The sequence below is a fragment of the Culex quinquefasciatus genome, chromosome 1 (assembly GCF_015732765.1).
Source record: "Culex quinquefasciatus strain JHB chromosome 1, VPISU_Cqui_1.0_pri_paternal, whole genome shotgun sequence".
In the NCBI taxonomy this organism is placed as follows: Eukaryota; Metazoa; Arthropoda; class Insecta; order Diptera; family Culicidae; genus Culex; species Culex quinquefasciatus.
The window spans coordinates 21,322,633-21,340,929 of NC_051861.1; the positions used below are offsets into that span (position 1 = coordinate 21,322,633).

The window sequence follows — 18,297 nt, forward strand, 5'->3', positions numbered from 1 at the left end:
GTTAAGACCATTTTTTTTGTAAGCCTTGAACCCGATAGGACTAGCATATTTTTGAAATATTATTAGATAAATGTTTTCAGGTTTACTTATATTTGGAGATGACGGACGTGTGATTGTTTTTACGTTGTTTGGAAAAGTTAAATACATGAGATTTTGACCAGTAGTTTGATCATTTTCAAGGTTTACTACATTATAAAACAAAACAAAAAGTGTTTCTGCGAGTTTTCTTTTCACTACAGTTATTTTTTTTTAACTCGAACAGTAATTCTGAAAGCATGCCTTCCTTAAAATGCATTTAAGGAATTAATCAATCATTCCATATTCTCAATTTTGAGTGCATTTAAATTTCACAAATTTTAATTCAATAATTGAATAAAATTTTCAGAAAATTATTTGTATTTTACTCATACTTAATTGGGTAGTTCAGTAACAACATTTCAAAAGGGCGAAACCTACGATCCTGCCATTTCGGGAAAATCAACATTCAAAATTTTGCAATTCCGATCAATTCCTATTTCCACAAAAAAAGCATGAAAACCATCAATTTTGTCAAAACGTAATAGAAAATAGCAATAATTTCATCATAGAGAGCAATTTGAAATTAATTAAGGTGTTTTTGCTATTAAAAATTGAGAAAAACAAATTACGCCTTTTTGAAGAGCGTGCCTCCATTTTCGCCCCACCGTATTCGCCACCCACTCAACCAAAACAACGGATTAGCCCGTCAGGTTACGCCACAAAGCAGAAGTAAACAACAGATTCGCCCTTTTGTTTTTTGTTCATTTTTCGGGTTTTTAAAGAAAAAAGTGGTGAAACAACTATTTTATCATCGTGAAACGTTACAGTCAGTGATAATACAGTGATATTTGCAACCTAAGTGATAAAAAAATTGGTCTAGAGAGCCTTCAGAAGGAGTCCGATTCAAGCCAAGAATCGTTGAGCCAGGATACACCGTAACAAGCAAGTCGGTTTGACGATGTGGTCTATATTGAAGTGACGTTCCTTGGGGTGTCCCCGCCGGAAGTGGGAGACATGGCACCTGACGACTAGGCCACCCCGCGACACCATCCTGCCTTCTCTATCTTTGCATAGCTTCAATGGTTACGGAGGCGATGATTTTGTACGGCATTCCTCCTAAACCTCCCTACACTAACTTTTTGTCCTGCAACTGCTAGACCCAGAATCCCCGGATGTTCCAAGAACCGGTAAATTATGGACCTTCATATCTAGATTCTGAATCCAGACCAGATCCGATACTACAATAATTGAAATTAAAAAGTTATGTATTTAGGATCATACAAATCTGTGTTTGTTGTGGAATTGTGGTCAGAGACATCAGAAACATACATTTTGATCCATTTTGAGGATTGTCAGGTTAAAATTCACTAAATTATAACGAAAATTTGGTGTTTCTAAATATACGTCGGAACTTGCAGAAAACACTACATTCGCCCCTCGTGATTGGATGAAAACACAAGGGCGGAAACTCAATTTGGTTTGTTTTGATTGATGTTGTTGATTAGCCCTTTTGTTTTTTGCTTGTAAAACTACGTATTTTCGGAATTTTGTGATGATGGAGGGTGTTTTAGGATCAGTTTTGTTCGCTTTATATGATTCTGACAAAAACTCAGTTTGTTTACATCTGAGGGTTTCGCCCTATTGAAAAGTTGTTACTGAGTTTCGATTTGACAAAGTCTGAACGAGCGTAATTTTATTACACGCTCATCAAATTAACTCATTTATCAGTTAAGTTCGCTCAGATTTCGTCAAACCGAATCTCATCAAAAATGAGTAAAAAGAACAACTGTCAGATTTGGGTGAATTTCACTCACTTTTTGCTGAATTGGGTACTAAAGCCCTATGTCAATTTTTATGTATGTACAACGGTAAAATACACGATAAAAACCATTTCTGATTGTTTTTTTATTTCATTTTAATGCAAACATTTTTTTTACGAGACAACATTTTTTCGAAGGATCAACTATGGTCCCCTTGGAACGAGTTGTCAAGTAGGACCTTTTCTGTCAAGAAGGACCGCGAGGTTAATTTTTCAAAATTGATTTAAAAATCCATTTTAAACTCTTTGTGGTCGTAAAATGAAGCTTAGATTGCAATTGGGTCCTAAAATGAAGCTTAGATTGCTGATATTATTGTTTACAGCGATAAAGCTTATTTTTCTGAGTACAATGACCCTTTGTACGACCACAAAGAGTTTAAAATGGATTTTTAAATCAATTTTGAAAAATTAACCTCGCGGTCCTTCTTGACAGAAAAGCTCCTACTTGACAGCTCGTTCCAAGGGGACCATAGTTGATCCATCGAAAAAATGTTGTCTTGTCAATATTTTTTTTTGCATTAAAATGAAAAAAAGTGATCAGGAATGGTTTTTAATCGTGTTTTTTACCGGTGTACATAAAAATTGACATAGGGCTTTAGTACCCAATTCGGGTTTAATGAAAACTGAAGGATTTGAATTTAGGGTGATTAGTCAAAACCGAGCTTTTGGGACCCGGTTGGAAAATAATCTGGTCAATTTTGTTTCCTGGCGCAAAAGGGCGTATGTCGTGCAGTTCAGAAACATTTGGAAATTATTTTTTTCTAGAAAGAGATAGCAAATCTGATGCAGTCAAACACCCAGTGGTCATCATACTTTGAATGTGTTGGTAAATTTCTGACTAGAAAGCCTTATCTAGATTTTTAAACGAAGATGGCGTTACGAATGGTGCACGCCCAAAATGTCAAAATCGAGCAACATTTGAAAAATAAAGTGTGCTGTCATGCCATGGTTTACTTTTTTTTAAAATAATGTTTGACATTTCGGGCGTGCACCATTCATATAACGCTATCTTCGCCTTAAAATCAGGATAAGGTTTCTAGGCCCAGTGCAAAAACTATGATTTAACTTCGGATTAAACTCAAAAATGAATAAATACCTAGATAAATACACGTCACAGTGTCCTGATGCAAACAAAGATCGAGCTCAAGCTCAGTCAGTCTTTGCGTAATATGTTGGATGACATATCGGGCGGTCAGTCAAAAAAAAAAAAAAAAATCAGCTAGATCAAACGACAGATACACAAGTTTTGCAAGAAAGAGAAAGCAGATTTCTGATGCAAACAAATTAACTTTTGTAGCACCCCGTGGTTCGAATGTGTTGGTACATTTTTCACTAGAAAGCCTTATAAATGACAAGGAAAAACTAAAAAAAAAAATCTCGATTTCGCTCTGCAAAGGAACTTTCAGCTCGAGAAAAAGGTGAAATTTATACACTTTTTTCAGTTCACTTTTACACACTTGTATGGGATTTTTCAGTTCAAGTATGATTAGGGTTTGTTCAAATATTACGTCCAGAGATTTTCAGGATTTCCCCCCCCCCTCCCCCCTGTCACGCACTTTTCCTATACCTTTAACATGGGCTGTCACAAACCTCAGACCCCCTACCCCTATTCATGGACGTAATTTTGAACGAACCCTTACACGAAAGTGTGAACTCATACTTGAACTGAAAAATCCCATACAAGTGTGCAAAAGTAAACTGAACAGTTTGAATCTCATGGTACGTTCGTTTGATGGCTAGTTCCAGACTGAATGCCGCACTCAGAGCTGTCAAAGTGTTTCTTTGAAGAAACTCGCGCTAGTTCCGCATGAGTTTCACCGCCATCTTGGAACTGAAACTCTAGTACCGCACTCGATATTTCTTCAGTTTCATGCGAGTTCCACGCGCACTGATAAATGACGTTCGATTGAACCAAAACTGGCACCGACGAGTGCGGCACTCAATGCCGCACCGGCTCTTCAAACGAACGTACCATCAGTGCAGATTAAATACTCTTTGGATTAACGATCATTTCAAACCTCAAAACTATTTTCCGTGTATCCCTTCCGGACCGGAAACACTCCGCACCGCAGCCAACTTCGCTGCCCACTCGCGCTCGCTGGTGTTGGTGACTCCGACACGTTTCTCACCAACACACTGACCGCGCTGTCATATCATCTGTCACTAGCGCGCCCCCAGCTGTCAAAAACGCTCGCTTCCTCCTTTCTTTTGCCGTGTTTTGTCGCTTGCGGATCGCACGTGTAATCTTTTTCCCCCCACGAAAAAACCATGGACAAATCCGTCGTACTGGCCCGCGTCATCAAGGTCCTCGGCCGCACCGGCTCCCAGGGCCAGTGTACCCAGGTCAAGGTGGAATTCATCAGCGAGCAGAACCGTCAGATCATCCGCAACGTCAAGGGGCCGGTCCGCGAAGGCGACATCCTGACGCTGCTCGAGTCCGAACGTGAAGCCAGAAGACTCCGATAAGGTGGACACCGTCCGTCCTACCTTCTAGGATAAGGTCGGTGTCACTTGGGTGGCTGCACTCCTCGGAAAGGTAAGACAACATTCTCCGCCGTCCTCTCTTTCGAGACTGATTCTAATTTGGCCTTCTTTGATTTCTTTATTTCTAGGTTAGGATTCAAATTGACAACAAATCAATATTGCTTCTAATGTAAACGTTTCCGCCGTAAATAAAATCCGATGGAGCAAGGAATATGAAACCAAGCCCAAAGTGAAACCGAACTGTTTGTTGAATGGTGTCCGTTATTTACGCATTGATGACAGCAATAGTTTCCTCAGGAACATCATTGAATCATTTCTCAGTAGACATTATCAGGTTGGTATGTACCGTGCTAGTGCGTGGGGTTAAATTCTGTGCTAGCATTTTAAGAGGGCTTAATCCATTTAAACGATTCCGTTTTTGCAGTTTTGAATTTATTACGCTAATATGACTTAGTGATTGTTTTTTTATTTGAAAACAATTCAGGACACGATCTCCTTCTGTGTTCTGATCTCAAATCCAAAATTCGAGATTGTTTGGTGGAGACAGAATCTTGCTGAAGAAAGTAACAATTAGGTATTTTCTAGACCTTTAGCCCTCATCTACAAACAATCAAGTTGATCCAGATTTCAGTCGAGTATCGGCCATCGGTTGCTGCGATACCTGTTTCTTCGCAGTTACAGAGTAAATAGGGGCAAAAAGATAGATGTTTGCTTGTAAAATATTTGCTCCATGTATTTATTTGAAATGCTTATTCTTGAAATTTATATGAGTCTTATAGAAGCTGCATTGGTTCAATGCCGAAATACAGCGTTACTGATTGATGTTAGAAATTATACAAAGACAGTTATTAATGATTTTTCGATTATTGATGATAAAATCAGGAATTTTCTAGAGTACTTAGGTTGGTTTTCAAAAGAAAATCATGTTTTGCTACGATTTTCCTATGCACAACATATTTTAAAATACCAACAAAACAAACTCTTAATTTCGTAAAAGACATTTTTTTAAATTACAAAATTTGAGGAACTTTGGCAACATTTATTTGATGCTTTTCGATTTTAATCTGTAATTTTACGCCTCAGGAACATCATTGAATAATTTCTCAACAGATATTATCAGGTTGATAGTTCTGTTCTTGTTGGGCGGCAAAATGCTTACGGATGAAGGTGGAAAGCAACAAGAAATCATTTCCTCTGGTGGTAAAGAATACGAGCTACGCCAAGCTGAAGGGCTAAGTCACAAGCTGACTCCGTTTGGGATCAAAATTCTGTGCTTCTCCGAGGACCGTTTTGATTGCGTACTAAGTGGAGTTTAATACCCACGAGAAACGAAGTGAGCGGCAACTCCGCGACGTTGTCAGGGGACTCTCATCGGCTTCACCAGAAGGCGCAAAAAAAATTGTCCAGAATGTTCAGTAGTCAATAGATTAAGGCTGTAATATTACGCTTGCTGAAAAGTAAATTCATAAATTTCCTCCTATTTATTCCAACTCAACAATCTTAACTGATTTCTCCGCTTTCGCATCCCGGAAGTGCTCCTCAATAAGCTTCCGGCACTGATCGATCGCCTTCAGCTTGTTCACCTTGGCGTTGTACCGCGGTCCCTTTCCATTACCCTTACCCTCGAGCAGCGCACAAATCTGGTCACCCAGGGCGACAATGTCCTCGGGCCTGCCCTGTAGCGCCATCTGGCCTGCGCCCTTGCCGGTGTCGTCCGCCGCGTTGGTCACAAACAGGAAACATTCGGGCAGCTTGACACAGCGCAGAAATACGTTGACGTAGTCCGAGTCGGGTCCGTCCGTTCGGTGGACGGTGTAGAACTTGGGTTTCGGGTCTGGGGCTGAGTTGACTTTGTCGGCTTCCAGTTGGGCAAGCTCGGAGGACATCTTGCGGGACGATTTCTGGACGGTGCGGACCGTTGTTTGGAGCTTCCGGAGCAGGTCCACGTGGGAGGGGGCGCCTCCGTTGAGTAGACCGTTGAATTGGACCTCGCGGTCGTAGCATTCGGTAAGTTTGCGCAGGACGCGTCCTCCGACCAGGAAGTGAACCAAGCATTTCGCTTTGCCTTTTTCGACGTTCAGGAACTTGACCGCTTGCAGTTGGGCCAGATTGCGGACGTGCGTTCCGCAGCACATGTTGCTTTCGATGCCATCGATGGTGACCACACGTAGCGGGCCGCTCACATCTTCCGGCAGTCCCCTGGTCGCTCTAGTCACATCCGATTTGAGGGCCGGATCGTCCGGTTGGTAGACCGCAACGCTGACGGCCGTGCAGTCCACAATCAGCTGGTTGCAGATCCGTTCCACCTTGTCCAGCTGCTCGCGCGTAACGTCCTTGGTGTCCAGGTCGACGTACGAATCTTCCGTACCAAGCCACCAGGACTTGGTGTTGACACCAAACTCCCGATCAAAGATCGCCGTAATCAGATGCTGCCCCGAGTGTTGCTGCATGTGGTCAAACCGGCGCTCCCAGTCCACTCGCTGACGAACTTCCTGACCCGGCTGGAACGGAACTGACCTCCCCTCGACGAAATGAATCGCCGTGGGACCCTTCCGAATCACTGACCTAACCGGCAGATCGTCCACCCAGCCGTGGTCCGTTGGTTGACCGCCACCCTCGGGAAAGAGTACGGTATCCTCGAAGATGACCTGGTAGCCGGTGCCTTCCGGTTCGCACGAGACCACTCGCGAGCGGAACTCGGTCAAGAAGCTGTCCTCCTGGCACTTGAAGACCATGTTGGGGTTGCTAGGTGATGAATGTTACAGAAATGACTAGAAATAGACTTAGGCAAAAAATATTACAAATCTTTTACTTTTACAAATTAGACTAGCAAACTGATGAAATAGGATTATATTTTGCTTTGGTCATTTGCCGGTTCCAAAGTACCTGCTAACTTTTGAAAAGTCCTTAAAGATTCTCTTAAATTGTTAACCTACGATGAGCGCACCGGAATTTCAATTTATCTCAAAAATATATTTTTAAATATTAAATTCTGTAAAACACATTTTAAAAGATGATCAAAAATAACATTTATTCTTGATGAAGACATGTTTAAGTTTGTCAATCTAGGTGTCGATTTTTTCCTGGCTAAATGTGTGTGAAGGCGTTCAAATTAAAATCGACTTTGTATGAAAGACTCAACAAGAAAAGAACATAGAAAATGTGTGTAGCACGGAGCCAAAATGTTATAATTTTACTTTAAAATATTTATCAAAAAAATGTTCAAAAAAAGCGACCTGAAACTTCTTTTGACAAGAAATTTATGTAAACTATGAGGCTAGCTATGAGGTTATATACGCCAAAGCGCTACTTTATATGCACACCTTTTCACTTGAATCGCATTGATTCTTTTGACAGTTCTGAAACCAAAACAACACTTGTTTTTACTCCATAACAAAAGACTTCCAAAGTGAGAGTCTCCTCAAGCTGCGAAGCAGTTCGCTTCCCAATTCCGGAAAAAACCCGCCCCGTCGGTAAAGTATGGTCAAAACCAGAATGATCTCGAAGAACTGTCCGGGTTGCGAGTCCCCCATTGCGATCGCGTCGAAAAAGTGCCCCAGCTGCGGCTTCACGTTTGGGAACAGCAAGACGACCAACTCGGCGTACACTCCGAACGCCGTGGGTCGGCCAAAGGGGTCGAAGGGCAAGGCGAAACCGTCGGCGGCCGAGCTGCGTAAGGCCGCGGCGATGGCCGCCGCCACATCTTCGCAGGTTCAGCGGCGCCGGACGGGCCGGGTGAGGCGCGAGAAGCCAAATTACTACGACTCGCTGCAGTACGAGAAGAAGAAGAAGAAGAGCAAGGTTGTTTTGAATTTAATGAGATGAAATTGTTTTTAATAATAAATGCTTTTAGAAGCCAACCAGATCGGCGCTCTTCAAGGGCAAGGAGGGGAAACAGACGCAGTTGATTAGTGCCAAGGAGACGCAAGCGGCCCGGGCCAACCGCCATGCACAGCGTCGGATCAAAAAGGAGGAAATTGACGGTGGAGGCGATCTGGCGGCCAAGTGAGTTGTTTTTGATAAACATTTAACTTTCTTACTCTTTTCCGTATGATAGGAAATACGATTGGGTTTGCAAAAATGGTGTTTAGTTTGTTTAACAAAAAATTAAACCACTGATTCCCAAACTATTTCGGCCCAGGCCCCACCTTCCATACATCAATGGTGGGGCCCACGGCCCTTCCAGGAACTTGTCCGGCCCACTAGTGAGAAACACTGAATCAAACAAATAACAAAAAGGTGGTCCCGTAATGTTAGAAATAACAAGGACTACCGGATATTCGAGTGGTAGAAATGACAACTCTCTCATATGGAATACATTGTAGAAAAAGCAAAAACTGCATTAACTATACCTAAGTTGTCGACTTATAAGTCTGTGATTGGGAAATGCTCAGAGTTTTCAACAATGAAGTTTACGCATACGCCTCTATTTTTTCGATTTTTAGTAATTTTTGGTGAAGAAAAAGTATAATATATCTATATTCAGTCCAGACTCGAATATCCGAAGCCTCGATTATCCGAAGTTTCGATTATCCGAAGTTCGATTATCCGAAGGTTTGAATGGGATTTCGAATAATCGAATCACGAACAAAAAATATTTTTTTGGTTTTTTTTTTCATTTGCTTGTTTTTAACATCAAATTCGAGTTCTGCGACCCTATTTTAGTCAAATTTTAATAGTTGATTGCCTATTTTAAATATTAACAAAACGTATTTTTTAAATGTTTCGTCTCCACCATATTGGCCTCCATTTTGGATTTAAAAATTCTAAATCACTTTAGAGTTGTTTAGGGGTGCTTATACTCGACAATACAAAATAAGACAACGAAAAAACAATCTTTTCGTTATTCGATTATCCGCAGTGAAATTTTCCGAGGCCTTCGGATAATCGAGTCTGGACTATATTCTATCTAGATGATAAAAGGGAACAAAAACAACGATGAGAAGACAAAACTGGCAATTTTCGAATCATTTTGAAAGATTAAAGGAAAATTGGGTCCTAAAATGAAACTTAGATTGCTGATATTATTGTTTACAGCGATAAAGCTTATTTTTCTGAGTACAACAACCCTTTGTACGACCACAAAAAGTTTAAAAATGGATTTTTAAATCAATTTTAGAAAAAATAACCTCGCGGTCCTTCTTGACAGGAAAGCTCCTACTTGACAGTTCGTTCCAAGGAGACCATAGTTGATCCATCGAAAAAATGTTGTCTCGTTAAATTTTTTTTTGCATTAAAATGAAAAAAAGTGATTAGAAATGGTTTTTAATCGTGTTTTTTACCGTTGTACATAAAATTTTGACATAGGGCTTTAGTACCCAATTCACATGTAAAGACATTTTAAATTTGTTGTTTTACAGTGGAGTAGCGAAAAATCGCAGGGGTTCAAAATTATGTGGTTTTTTTTTTCGATGAAAAATACGTTTCCCGTATCTTTGAGTAAGCCATCAAATCGGGTATCTAATTTTCAAATTTTCCAAATCATCAAAATTCCAGGTTGCTACTTTTAAAAACAACCTTTCTTTCAAATCTAGCAAAACAATGTAAAAGGGCCGAAGCCGAAGTGTAAACAAAGAGTCTATCCTGCTCGTTCCAAATGACAACATCAACTGACGTGAGCAGGATAGACTCTTTGTTTACACTTTGGCTTCAGTCCTTTTACATTGTTTTGCTTGAAATGTGCAAAATTAAAAGGGGTCGTATCGCCCCTCCGTCACGAGATATCGAAAAATGGACCTCGGATTCGTAATTAGGTACAAAAAATATCCCAGGACAAAGTTTCGCGCCAATCAAAGAGAGGTCGGGGCAGTTTTTTTCGATTTCGTCTGAGTCTGCGGGTCTGCCACCAAAAGTAAATGTTTGAAAATCTGACCCTCTTAAAGAGTTTGGGCAAACGGAATTTTCTGATCGATTTGGTGTCTAAGGCAAAGTTGTAGGTATTGATAAGTACTATACAGGATTCAGGACTGTTGATTATGTGTTTCAAATTTTAATGTGTTTCACCTTAAACCCCATCTATGCAAAGCGCCAGCTCTTGCAAACTCATATTTGGCGCAGTACGCCAACCGGAACGAGTCCCTGAATACCCGCCAAAAAGCCATTTTTGTTACATCCTAGTGTAATATACCGTTAAGCAAGATCTCGATTGTTTAACAGACAATTTTATTCGCAAAATAATTAAGTAAAATTAAATCTCATTTTCTGTAAGTTTTTTGAACACTTTGAACACAACACTAGTGTTTTCGATTGAATTACGATGTAAAACAAAGCTGTAAGGAACAACAAAACACTGTTATGTACCTAAATGAATGCATTGTAACTTAATTATTCACGAATAAAACCGAATTGAATCATCATATTCGGAACAGAAAATTAGAAAATAGAAAATCGATGATTGCACATACCTAATGCTTCGCCGTTACCTTCATTTGAAATCTTTTGCTTAATTCCGTTTTTTTCCTTTCCTCCAGGTTACCCACCGACAAGCAGGCAATTGCAGCACTGATCCTGTCGGAGATAAACCGGAAGATGGGATCGGTCGTCTGGAAACAGCCTTGATAACGAGCCTGTGGAAGGCGTGTGTGTGATTTGTTCATCATTGATAGCCAGTTTGTATCACACTGTTACGGGTGGGTAGAATCTTGATCCTCCTCGAGCAGGAAGGCCGACTTTGCTGCATCAGTAGTTTCAGCAGTGCAATAAATTACCATCAGCATTTCCCAGGTGTGCGTAAATTTATGTCCATCAAGATATCGTAAGCGAGGAGCCTCCCGTACCTTGAGATAAGCGTGTGTGACAACAACTAAACTTCCGACTGATATTTGCACTGTGTAATATAATATATATGGTAACGTGCTTGCTAAACTAGATTTGCTCACCGAGAACTGAAAAGAACCTTCCTTCGTCGTATGTTTACTATACAAAGATGCTATTTTTCTCTCCCCTGGTTGCAAGCCTTAGATATGCAAGTGCAATCGTTTCACTTCTCATCTGGCAAAACGATTTGCTACAAAGTATATCTCGTTTTGTTATCCTGCTCTTATCTCTACCCCTCCTTCTGATCCAGTCTATCCAGTCGTACAGTAAAACAGGTATTATGAAAAGTTAATTTAATGTCTCCCGGCGCGGCATCTTCGCATTGTGCTATTGCAGGGGCTTTGCTGTATTAGAGAACTTGCTGTAAACCTACGGGAGATTTTATGCGGAAACACTCTCAGGCTCGGCGAAAGTCTACGCGAATAGTGCACCAGGTGCGTTTTAATTTGATAGTTTCTAATCTTATAACATTTCTTAAGAATTGAAAGGCTTATATTGCACTATTTTTTAATTTCAAATGAAATAGAATTTCACTTGGTTACAAAACAATCAGCTTTTAATTAAATACATTTTTTTAATTGCCAATTAACTAAAACAAATATTAGCGAGAAAATATTTGTCCAAGGGAGGCGTATCATCCCGCATTGACATTTCATGCCGTTGCTCTGACACAGACAATTTAAATATTGAATCGATTCGCCGAATACACGCGTTGGTAGGCAGTGTTTAAGCTGAGCTGATTGGGTTTATTATGTTTGGCGCTGTTTGTAGAGTTGATAGATTTATTTCGTAGAAAATAAGCATCGGAACCGAGATCGGAACATTTCCATTCAATCGTGGCCCTGTCAATGGTGAGATTAAATATGGATTAAACATGCACAGTTTCATACACTTGTGTCATCCAAGATGGCGGCTGGTAGCGAAATTAAATGATAGTATAGCCTGTATCAGACATGGATTGCGCTGGCACAGCTTAATCTCGGGTATTAGGTGCTGTTAGCTTTCGCGCTGCTTCCATTTCAGAATTTGTTAGTTATTGTTTTCTCTCGCTTTTTGATTTTGAAATTCAGGGAATGTGTGATATTTCTGAATACCCCTTGATTCAAAGATTGGGATTGGGTTTTGTATGTTTAAGGTGAAGCCGTTGATCATTTTCGAAGAAAATTGATCACCACTCTAAAATGCTCTGTATTGAATTCAATTTAACGAAATTCTGCACCAAAATGAATCAGCATGTGCCGGTTGTTACCTTATTGAAGCCACTGAAAGAATTTCGTCCCGCCCGTGTGGATCAATTGGACCGCGCGCTGGACTCACAATCCAGAGGTCGCCGGTTCGAATCCCGCGGCGGGTGCTCTATAATTCTTTGTGTAAATATGGGTATTCGGCGCCGTCGCTCCGTGCCATACTTTCATACACTTAGGAGCCCAGGGCGGCGAAGTCCTTGTAGATAAAAGGAAGACACTAGTGGTTGGTACTAGCAATGGTGGCCGACAGCTATAAAGTCAACTTCGTTTCGAAAGAATTTTTAGTCTTAATCAAATGTATTTTAAAATTTATATAATTTTGTGGTACAATCATTGACGTCCTAGTGTGCAATCATTGGTTAACGACGATTTCCATAACTTTGCAAAGAATGGGATAATCGTTACCAAGAGGAATCAGCATGTGTAGGGAACTATTCTAAACAACTTGTTGAAGGAATTTTGTCAAAATATTGATAGGGGTGCCAAATTTATATCTTTGAACGAAAAATCATGGCAATGATGGAAGTCTTCACGTTAAGTTAGTTTTAGGTTAGGTTATGTTTTCTTATTTATTTTTTTTCTAATTGTACCTAGTGTTACAAAAATTTTAAATAATATACTTTTAAAGTGATGAAAACGAACAGTGTTAAAATCACGAAAAGCAAACTAAAGCTGAAGAGCAACAGCTGACCACTTATTTTGTAAATCAAATGTAATTTTTATAAGAGATTCAATCTAATTCAATTGAAAAAAAATCTCGTCTTTTGATCACACAATGATGCATGATTGCTATTTTGAGAATCGTGGATGAGTTTTTGTTTGTCGCGGCATAAAATAGTCAAATTTTAGTTTTTCATTTATCAATTAATTTTTTGTACTATTTTACTCTGATTCAACACAGTACAAGAATCTCAGATTTTTTAAACCGTATTTCAAAAAATAGTTTACCTGTAGGAAGTTTCATATTTTTTAACAGCGTTTTATTTCCGTAAGAAATATATTTTCAATTAAAAATATTACTTTCCCTAATAACTAGTGGATAAGCATACGATTTTGCATCATCAATTACTGTGACGAAAAATACGTCTTTATCCAAACACACTCACTTACTGACCTAATTTCCGTCCTTTCTGATCTTCTTCTATGAGTCCTTATTGCCTATCTACAATCACTTAACTTAGAAGAGTTAAGTTGCTTAGAATAGATAAGTTATTTTGAAAAAAAAAAGCAATTTAAGACCGTCATCTACAATCAACTTAGCAAATATGGTGGGCTGCCGCTATGCAGTTGTTTGTTTACCTTTGATATAGAAACGTCAACTTACCGTTGATTTTACAAATTTTCCAAACCTTACGGCAAGTCAATTTAACGTTATGCTTCGAATTCCCGCTGTGCGCTGTGCGGACGTTTCGAAATCCGGACACCTCATCTTGTTTTATCAATTTTTTGGACATAACTCCGCATAACAGTTGTATAAACTGTGTTATTTGATGACCTTGAACATCACCTTTTATTTCAAATGTATTTGGAGGCTGAAGTCAATGCAAAAACAATTAAAAATAAATCTGGAGTTTTGACATAGGACTATGTCTCTACTTACTATATTGGGGGGCCAGTTCAGAAATTCGATCCAAAGCGTCACATTTGAGCGTTCAAAAAAAGGGGACATTTCGAACGCTTATATCTTTTTTCCGTGTGAATTAATCCAGACGGTTGAACCACCAATCGAAAGGGGAAGACTTCAGCTATCGTTTAACTACATAGAAAGTTTGACTAAACATAGTTAAAGCACTTAAAACATGCAATCAAAATGAGTAATTTTTCAGTACAAATCGGACAGATGACCAATCAGAGCGAGCGTATGCATTCGAGGCCGCGCCCCTTTTGTGCCGTTCTCCGGCTGTGCCGCTATATAAGCAGAAAATTTCGCAAAAGCAAGTCACTTTGGAACGAGCACTCGAACTGTGCACATCGGGCCGGCGCGGAGCAGCAGCAGCAGCAGCCAATAGAAGAAGAGGACCAGCAACCAGAAGGAAGAACCCCAGCAGCAGAAGGAGGAAATTCTTACAAAGGCGCACCAAGCGGACCGGTGGAAGTTACCGTGATGTGGCGGTTCCCATGAAACATGGCCATTTCGACAGTGGTGGCCACAACCTGGAGTGGCCGGTGATCTCAAAGCAGGTTCCCCCGGGGCCCAGAGGGCCTTTTACAGAACCATACGAGTTGTGGCAATATGGGTATCAAAATTCATGGTTTTTGATACTGAACATGCCAATGGCCATTTCGACAGTGGTGGCCAAAACCTGGAGTGGCCGGTGCTCTCAAAGCAGGTTCCCCCGGGGCCCGGAGGGCCTTTTACAGAACCATACGAGTTGTGGCAATATGGGTATCAAAATTCATGGTTTTTGATACTGAACATAATAATGGCCATTTCGACAGTAGTGGCCACAACCTGGAGTTGCCGGTGATCTCAAAGCAGGTTCCCCCGGGGCCCAGAGGGCCTTTTATAGAACCATATGAGTTGTGGCAATATGGGTATCAAAATTCATGGTTTTTGATACTGAACATGCCAATGGCCATTTCGACAGTGGTGGCCAAAACCTGGAGTGGCCGGTGCCCTCAAAGCAGGTTCCCCCGGGGCCCGGAGGGCCTTTTACAGAACCATACGAGTTGTGGCAATATGGGTATCAAAATTCATGGTTTTTGATACTGAACATGAAAATTGACATTTCGACAGTAGTGGCTACAACCTGGAGTGGCCGGATATCTCAAAGCAGGTTCCCCCGAGGCCCGGAGGGCCTTTTACAGAACCATACGAGTTGTGGCAATATGGGTATCAAAATTCATGGTTTTTGATACTGAACATGCCAATGGCCATTTCGACAGTGGTGGCCAAAACCTGGAGTGGCCGGTGCCCTCAAAGCAGGTTCCCCCGGGGCCCGGAGGGCCTTTTACAGAACCATACGAGTTGTGGCAATATGAATATCAAAATTCATGGTTTTTGATACTGAACATGAAAATTGACATTTCGACAGTAGTGGCCACAACCTGGAGTGGCCGGATATCTCAAAGCAGGTTCCCCCGAGGCCCGGAGGGCCTTTTACAGAACCATACGAGTTGTGGCAATATGGGTATCAAAATTCATGGTTTTTGATACTGAACATAATAATGGCCATTTCGACAGTAGTGGCCACAACCTGGAGTGGCCGGTACCCTCAAAGCAGGTTCCCCCCAGGCCCGGAGGGCCTTTTACAGAACCATACGAGTTGTGGCAATATGGGTATCAAAATTCATGATTTTTGATACTGAACATGATAATGGAGCAATTCTCTACCAAAACCGGAAATGGATTTTATTTGTATTTTTTTATTTGGCTCAAACTTTGTGGGGGCCTTATCTATGACCAAAGAAGCCATTTTGCATCATTAGTTTGTCCATATAAATTTCCATACAAATTTGGCAGCTGTTCATACAAAAATGATACGTACACCCAAAGTTAAAGAACGAGGGGAAAGTCCTCCCGAAAATAAACGTGAGGAAAGTACTATTTTGCGTGAGTAAAGACCTCTCGCGTGTTCATTCGTTCATTGACGAGTTCATCCTATTGAGTGGCTTATATGGACAAATGACCGCCACTTAGTCACCGAACCATGATGGCCTATACGGCAAAGGCACGGTTCAATAAGCCGAAGGTCTTGGGTTCGAATCTCGGTACCGGTACTTTTTTTTTTGGATAGATGAACTTTTTTGGAAAATGAACCCATGAGTAAAGTACTCACGGCAATTTCGGGATTTATCCTCTCCGTCCGCACACAGTACCATTTTACTACCGAATCATGCTCTTTATCCTCTCGTATGCCGATGACCAGTTCTGGGTGTATATATTCGAAAATCTGTAACTTTTGAAGGAATTTTTTGATCAATTTGGTGTCTTCGGCAAAGTTGTAGGTATTGTTAAGGACTATTTAGAAAAAAATAGGCACACGGAAAAAAATTTCCCGATTTTTTATTAACTTTTTTACAAAAACTCAAATTCCCAAAATACGTATTTTTGATTTTCGAGATTTTTGATATGTTTTAGGGACAAAAATCCGCAACTTTTGAGCTATAGAGAAACATGGTCAAAATCTGCCGCCGAGTTATGATTTTTGAAAAACTGGTGATTTTGGAAAAATCGAAATTTCATACATAACATTTTTTGACCTCATTTTTTAATGCAAAATTGAATTTGCAATCGAAAAGTACTTCACAGATTTTTTGATAAAGGGCTCCGTTTTCAAGATATAGCCACCGAAAGTTTGATTTCAGCGAAATATTTGCAGTTTTTCGATTTTTAAAAATAGTGACCATGAGTGACCATTTCTAAAAATATTTTTTTTGAAAAGTTCAGAAAATTTGCTATAAAATTGTCTAAGAGACATTGAAGATTGGACCTCTGGTTTTTGAGATACAGCGGCTTAAAGAAAAAGAAACACGAAAATTGAAGTTTTCTAAGTCTCACCCAAACAGCCCACCATTTTCTAATGACGATATCTCAGCAATGGGCATAATATTCAAAGTTTGGCCCTTTTTAAATGTTAGTCTTGATTTAATTTTTTTCAAAATATTTTTTTCGAAAAGATCGGAAAATTTCACGAATGTTTCATGTATTAACATTGAAAATCGGACCATTAATTGCTGAGATATCGTCATTAGAAAATGGTGGGCTGTTTGGGTGAGACTTAGAAAACTTCAATTTTCGTGTTTCTTTTTCTTTAAGCCGCTGTATCTCAGCAACCAGAGGTCCAATCTTCAATGTCTCTTAGACAATTTTATAGCAAATTTTCTGAACTTTTCAAAAAATATATTTTTAGAAATGGTCACTCATGGTCACTATTTTTAAAAATTGAAAAACTGCAAATATTTCGCTAAAATCAAACTTTCGGTGGCTATATCTTGAAAACGGAGCCCTTTATCAAAAAATCTGTGAAGTACTTTTCGATTGCAAATTCAATTTTGCATTAAAAAATGAGGTCAAAAAATGTTATGTATGAAATTTCGATTTTTTCCAAAAATCACCAGTTTTTCAAAAAATCATAACTCGGCGGCAGATTTTTTGACCATGTTTCTCTATAGCTCAAAAGTTGCGGATTTTTGTCCCCTAAAACATATCAAAAAATCTCGAAAATCAAAAAATACGTATTTTGGGAATTTGAGTTTTTGTGAAAAAAAAGTTAATAAAAAAATCGGGAAATTTTTTTTTCCGTGTACCTATTTTTTTCTAAATAGTCCTTAACAATACCTACAACTTTGCCGAAGACACCAAATTGATCAAAAAATTCCTTCAAAAGTTACAGATTTTCGAATATTTACGTACCATTTTTGTATGAACAGCTGCCAAATTTGTATGGAAATTTATATGGACAAACTAATGATGCAAAATGGCTTCTTTGGTCATAGGGAAGGCCCTCACAAAGTTTGAGCCAAATCAAAAAATACAAAAAATAAAAATGGTCGAAATCGGCCGGTTTTGTAGAGAATTGCTCAATGGCCATTTCGATAGTGGTGGCCAAAACCTGGAGTGGCCGCTGCCCTCAAAGAAGGTTCCCCCGGGCCTGAGGGGACATTTACAGAACCATACAAGTTGTTGCAATATGGGTATCAAAATTCATGGTTTTTGATACTGAACATAATAATGGCCATTTCGACCGTAGTGGCCACAACCTGGAGTGGCCGATGCCCTCAAAGCCGGTTCCCGGGGCCCGGGGTAACATTAACCGAAACATACGAGTTGTGGCAATATGGGTATTAAAATTCATGGTTTTGATATTGATCCTGCAAATGGCCATTTCGACAGTAGTGGCCACAACCTGGAGTTGCCGGTGCCCTCATGGAAGGTTCACCTTGGGGGAACATTTATGACAATTTTGCCGA

General features: G+C 40.0%; 3 protein-coding genes across 4 annotated transcripts; 2 read left to right on the forward strand and 1 right to left on the reverse strand.

The window, feature by feature from the left end:
* The first annotated feature begins 4,014 nt into the window (after window positions 1-4,014).
* Window positions 4,015-4,561, forward strand: LOC6049171 (40S ribosomal protein S28). The gene is made up of 2 exons (XM_001865943.2): window positions 4,015-4,373; window positions 4,450-4,561. Exon 1 carries the CDS (start codon window positions 4,106-4,108, stop codon window positions 4,301-4,303), a length of 198 nt encoding a protein of 65 aa, XP_001865978.1. The 5' UTR covers window positions 4,015-4,105; the 3' UTR covers window positions 4,304-4,373; window positions 4,450-4,561.
* Window positions 4,562-5,787: 1,226 nt separating this feature from the next.
* Window positions 5,788-7,331, reverse strand: LOC6049177 (alanyl-tRNA editing protein Aarsd1-A). 2 transcript variants are annotated; one of them, XM_038249680.1, is made up of 2 exons: window positions 7,208-7,331; window positions 5,788-7,092 (listed from the first exon to the last, which is right to left on the reverse strand). In XM_038249680.1, exon 2 carries the CDS (start codon window positions 7,054-7,056, stop codon window positions 5,803-5,805), a length of 1,254 nt encoding a protein of 417 aa, XP_038105608.1. In that variant the 5' UTR covers window positions 7,057-7,092; window positions 7,208-7,331; the 3' UTR covers window positions 5,788-5,802. The 2 variants fall into 2 exon arrangements, with proteins under 2 accessions (XP_038105608.1, XP_038105606.1); XM_038249678.1 differs by having other exon boundaries at window positions 5,788-7,103.
* Window positions 7,332-7,713: 382 nt separating this feature from the next.
* On the forward strand, window positions 7,714-11,178 carry LOC119771183 (UPF0547 protein C16orf87 homolog). Its single transcript, XM_038266739.1, has 3 exons — window positions 7,714-8,122; window positions 8,175-8,326; window positions 10,792-11,178. The coding sequence occupies exons 1-3, from the start codon at window positions 7,802-7,804 to the stop codon at window positions 10,877-10,879; spliced, it is 561 nt and encodes a 186-aa protein (XP_038122667.1). The 5' UTR covers window positions 7,714-7,801; the 3' UTR covers window positions 10,880-11,178.
* The last annotated feature ends 7,119 nt before the right edge of the window (window positions 11,179-18,297 follow it).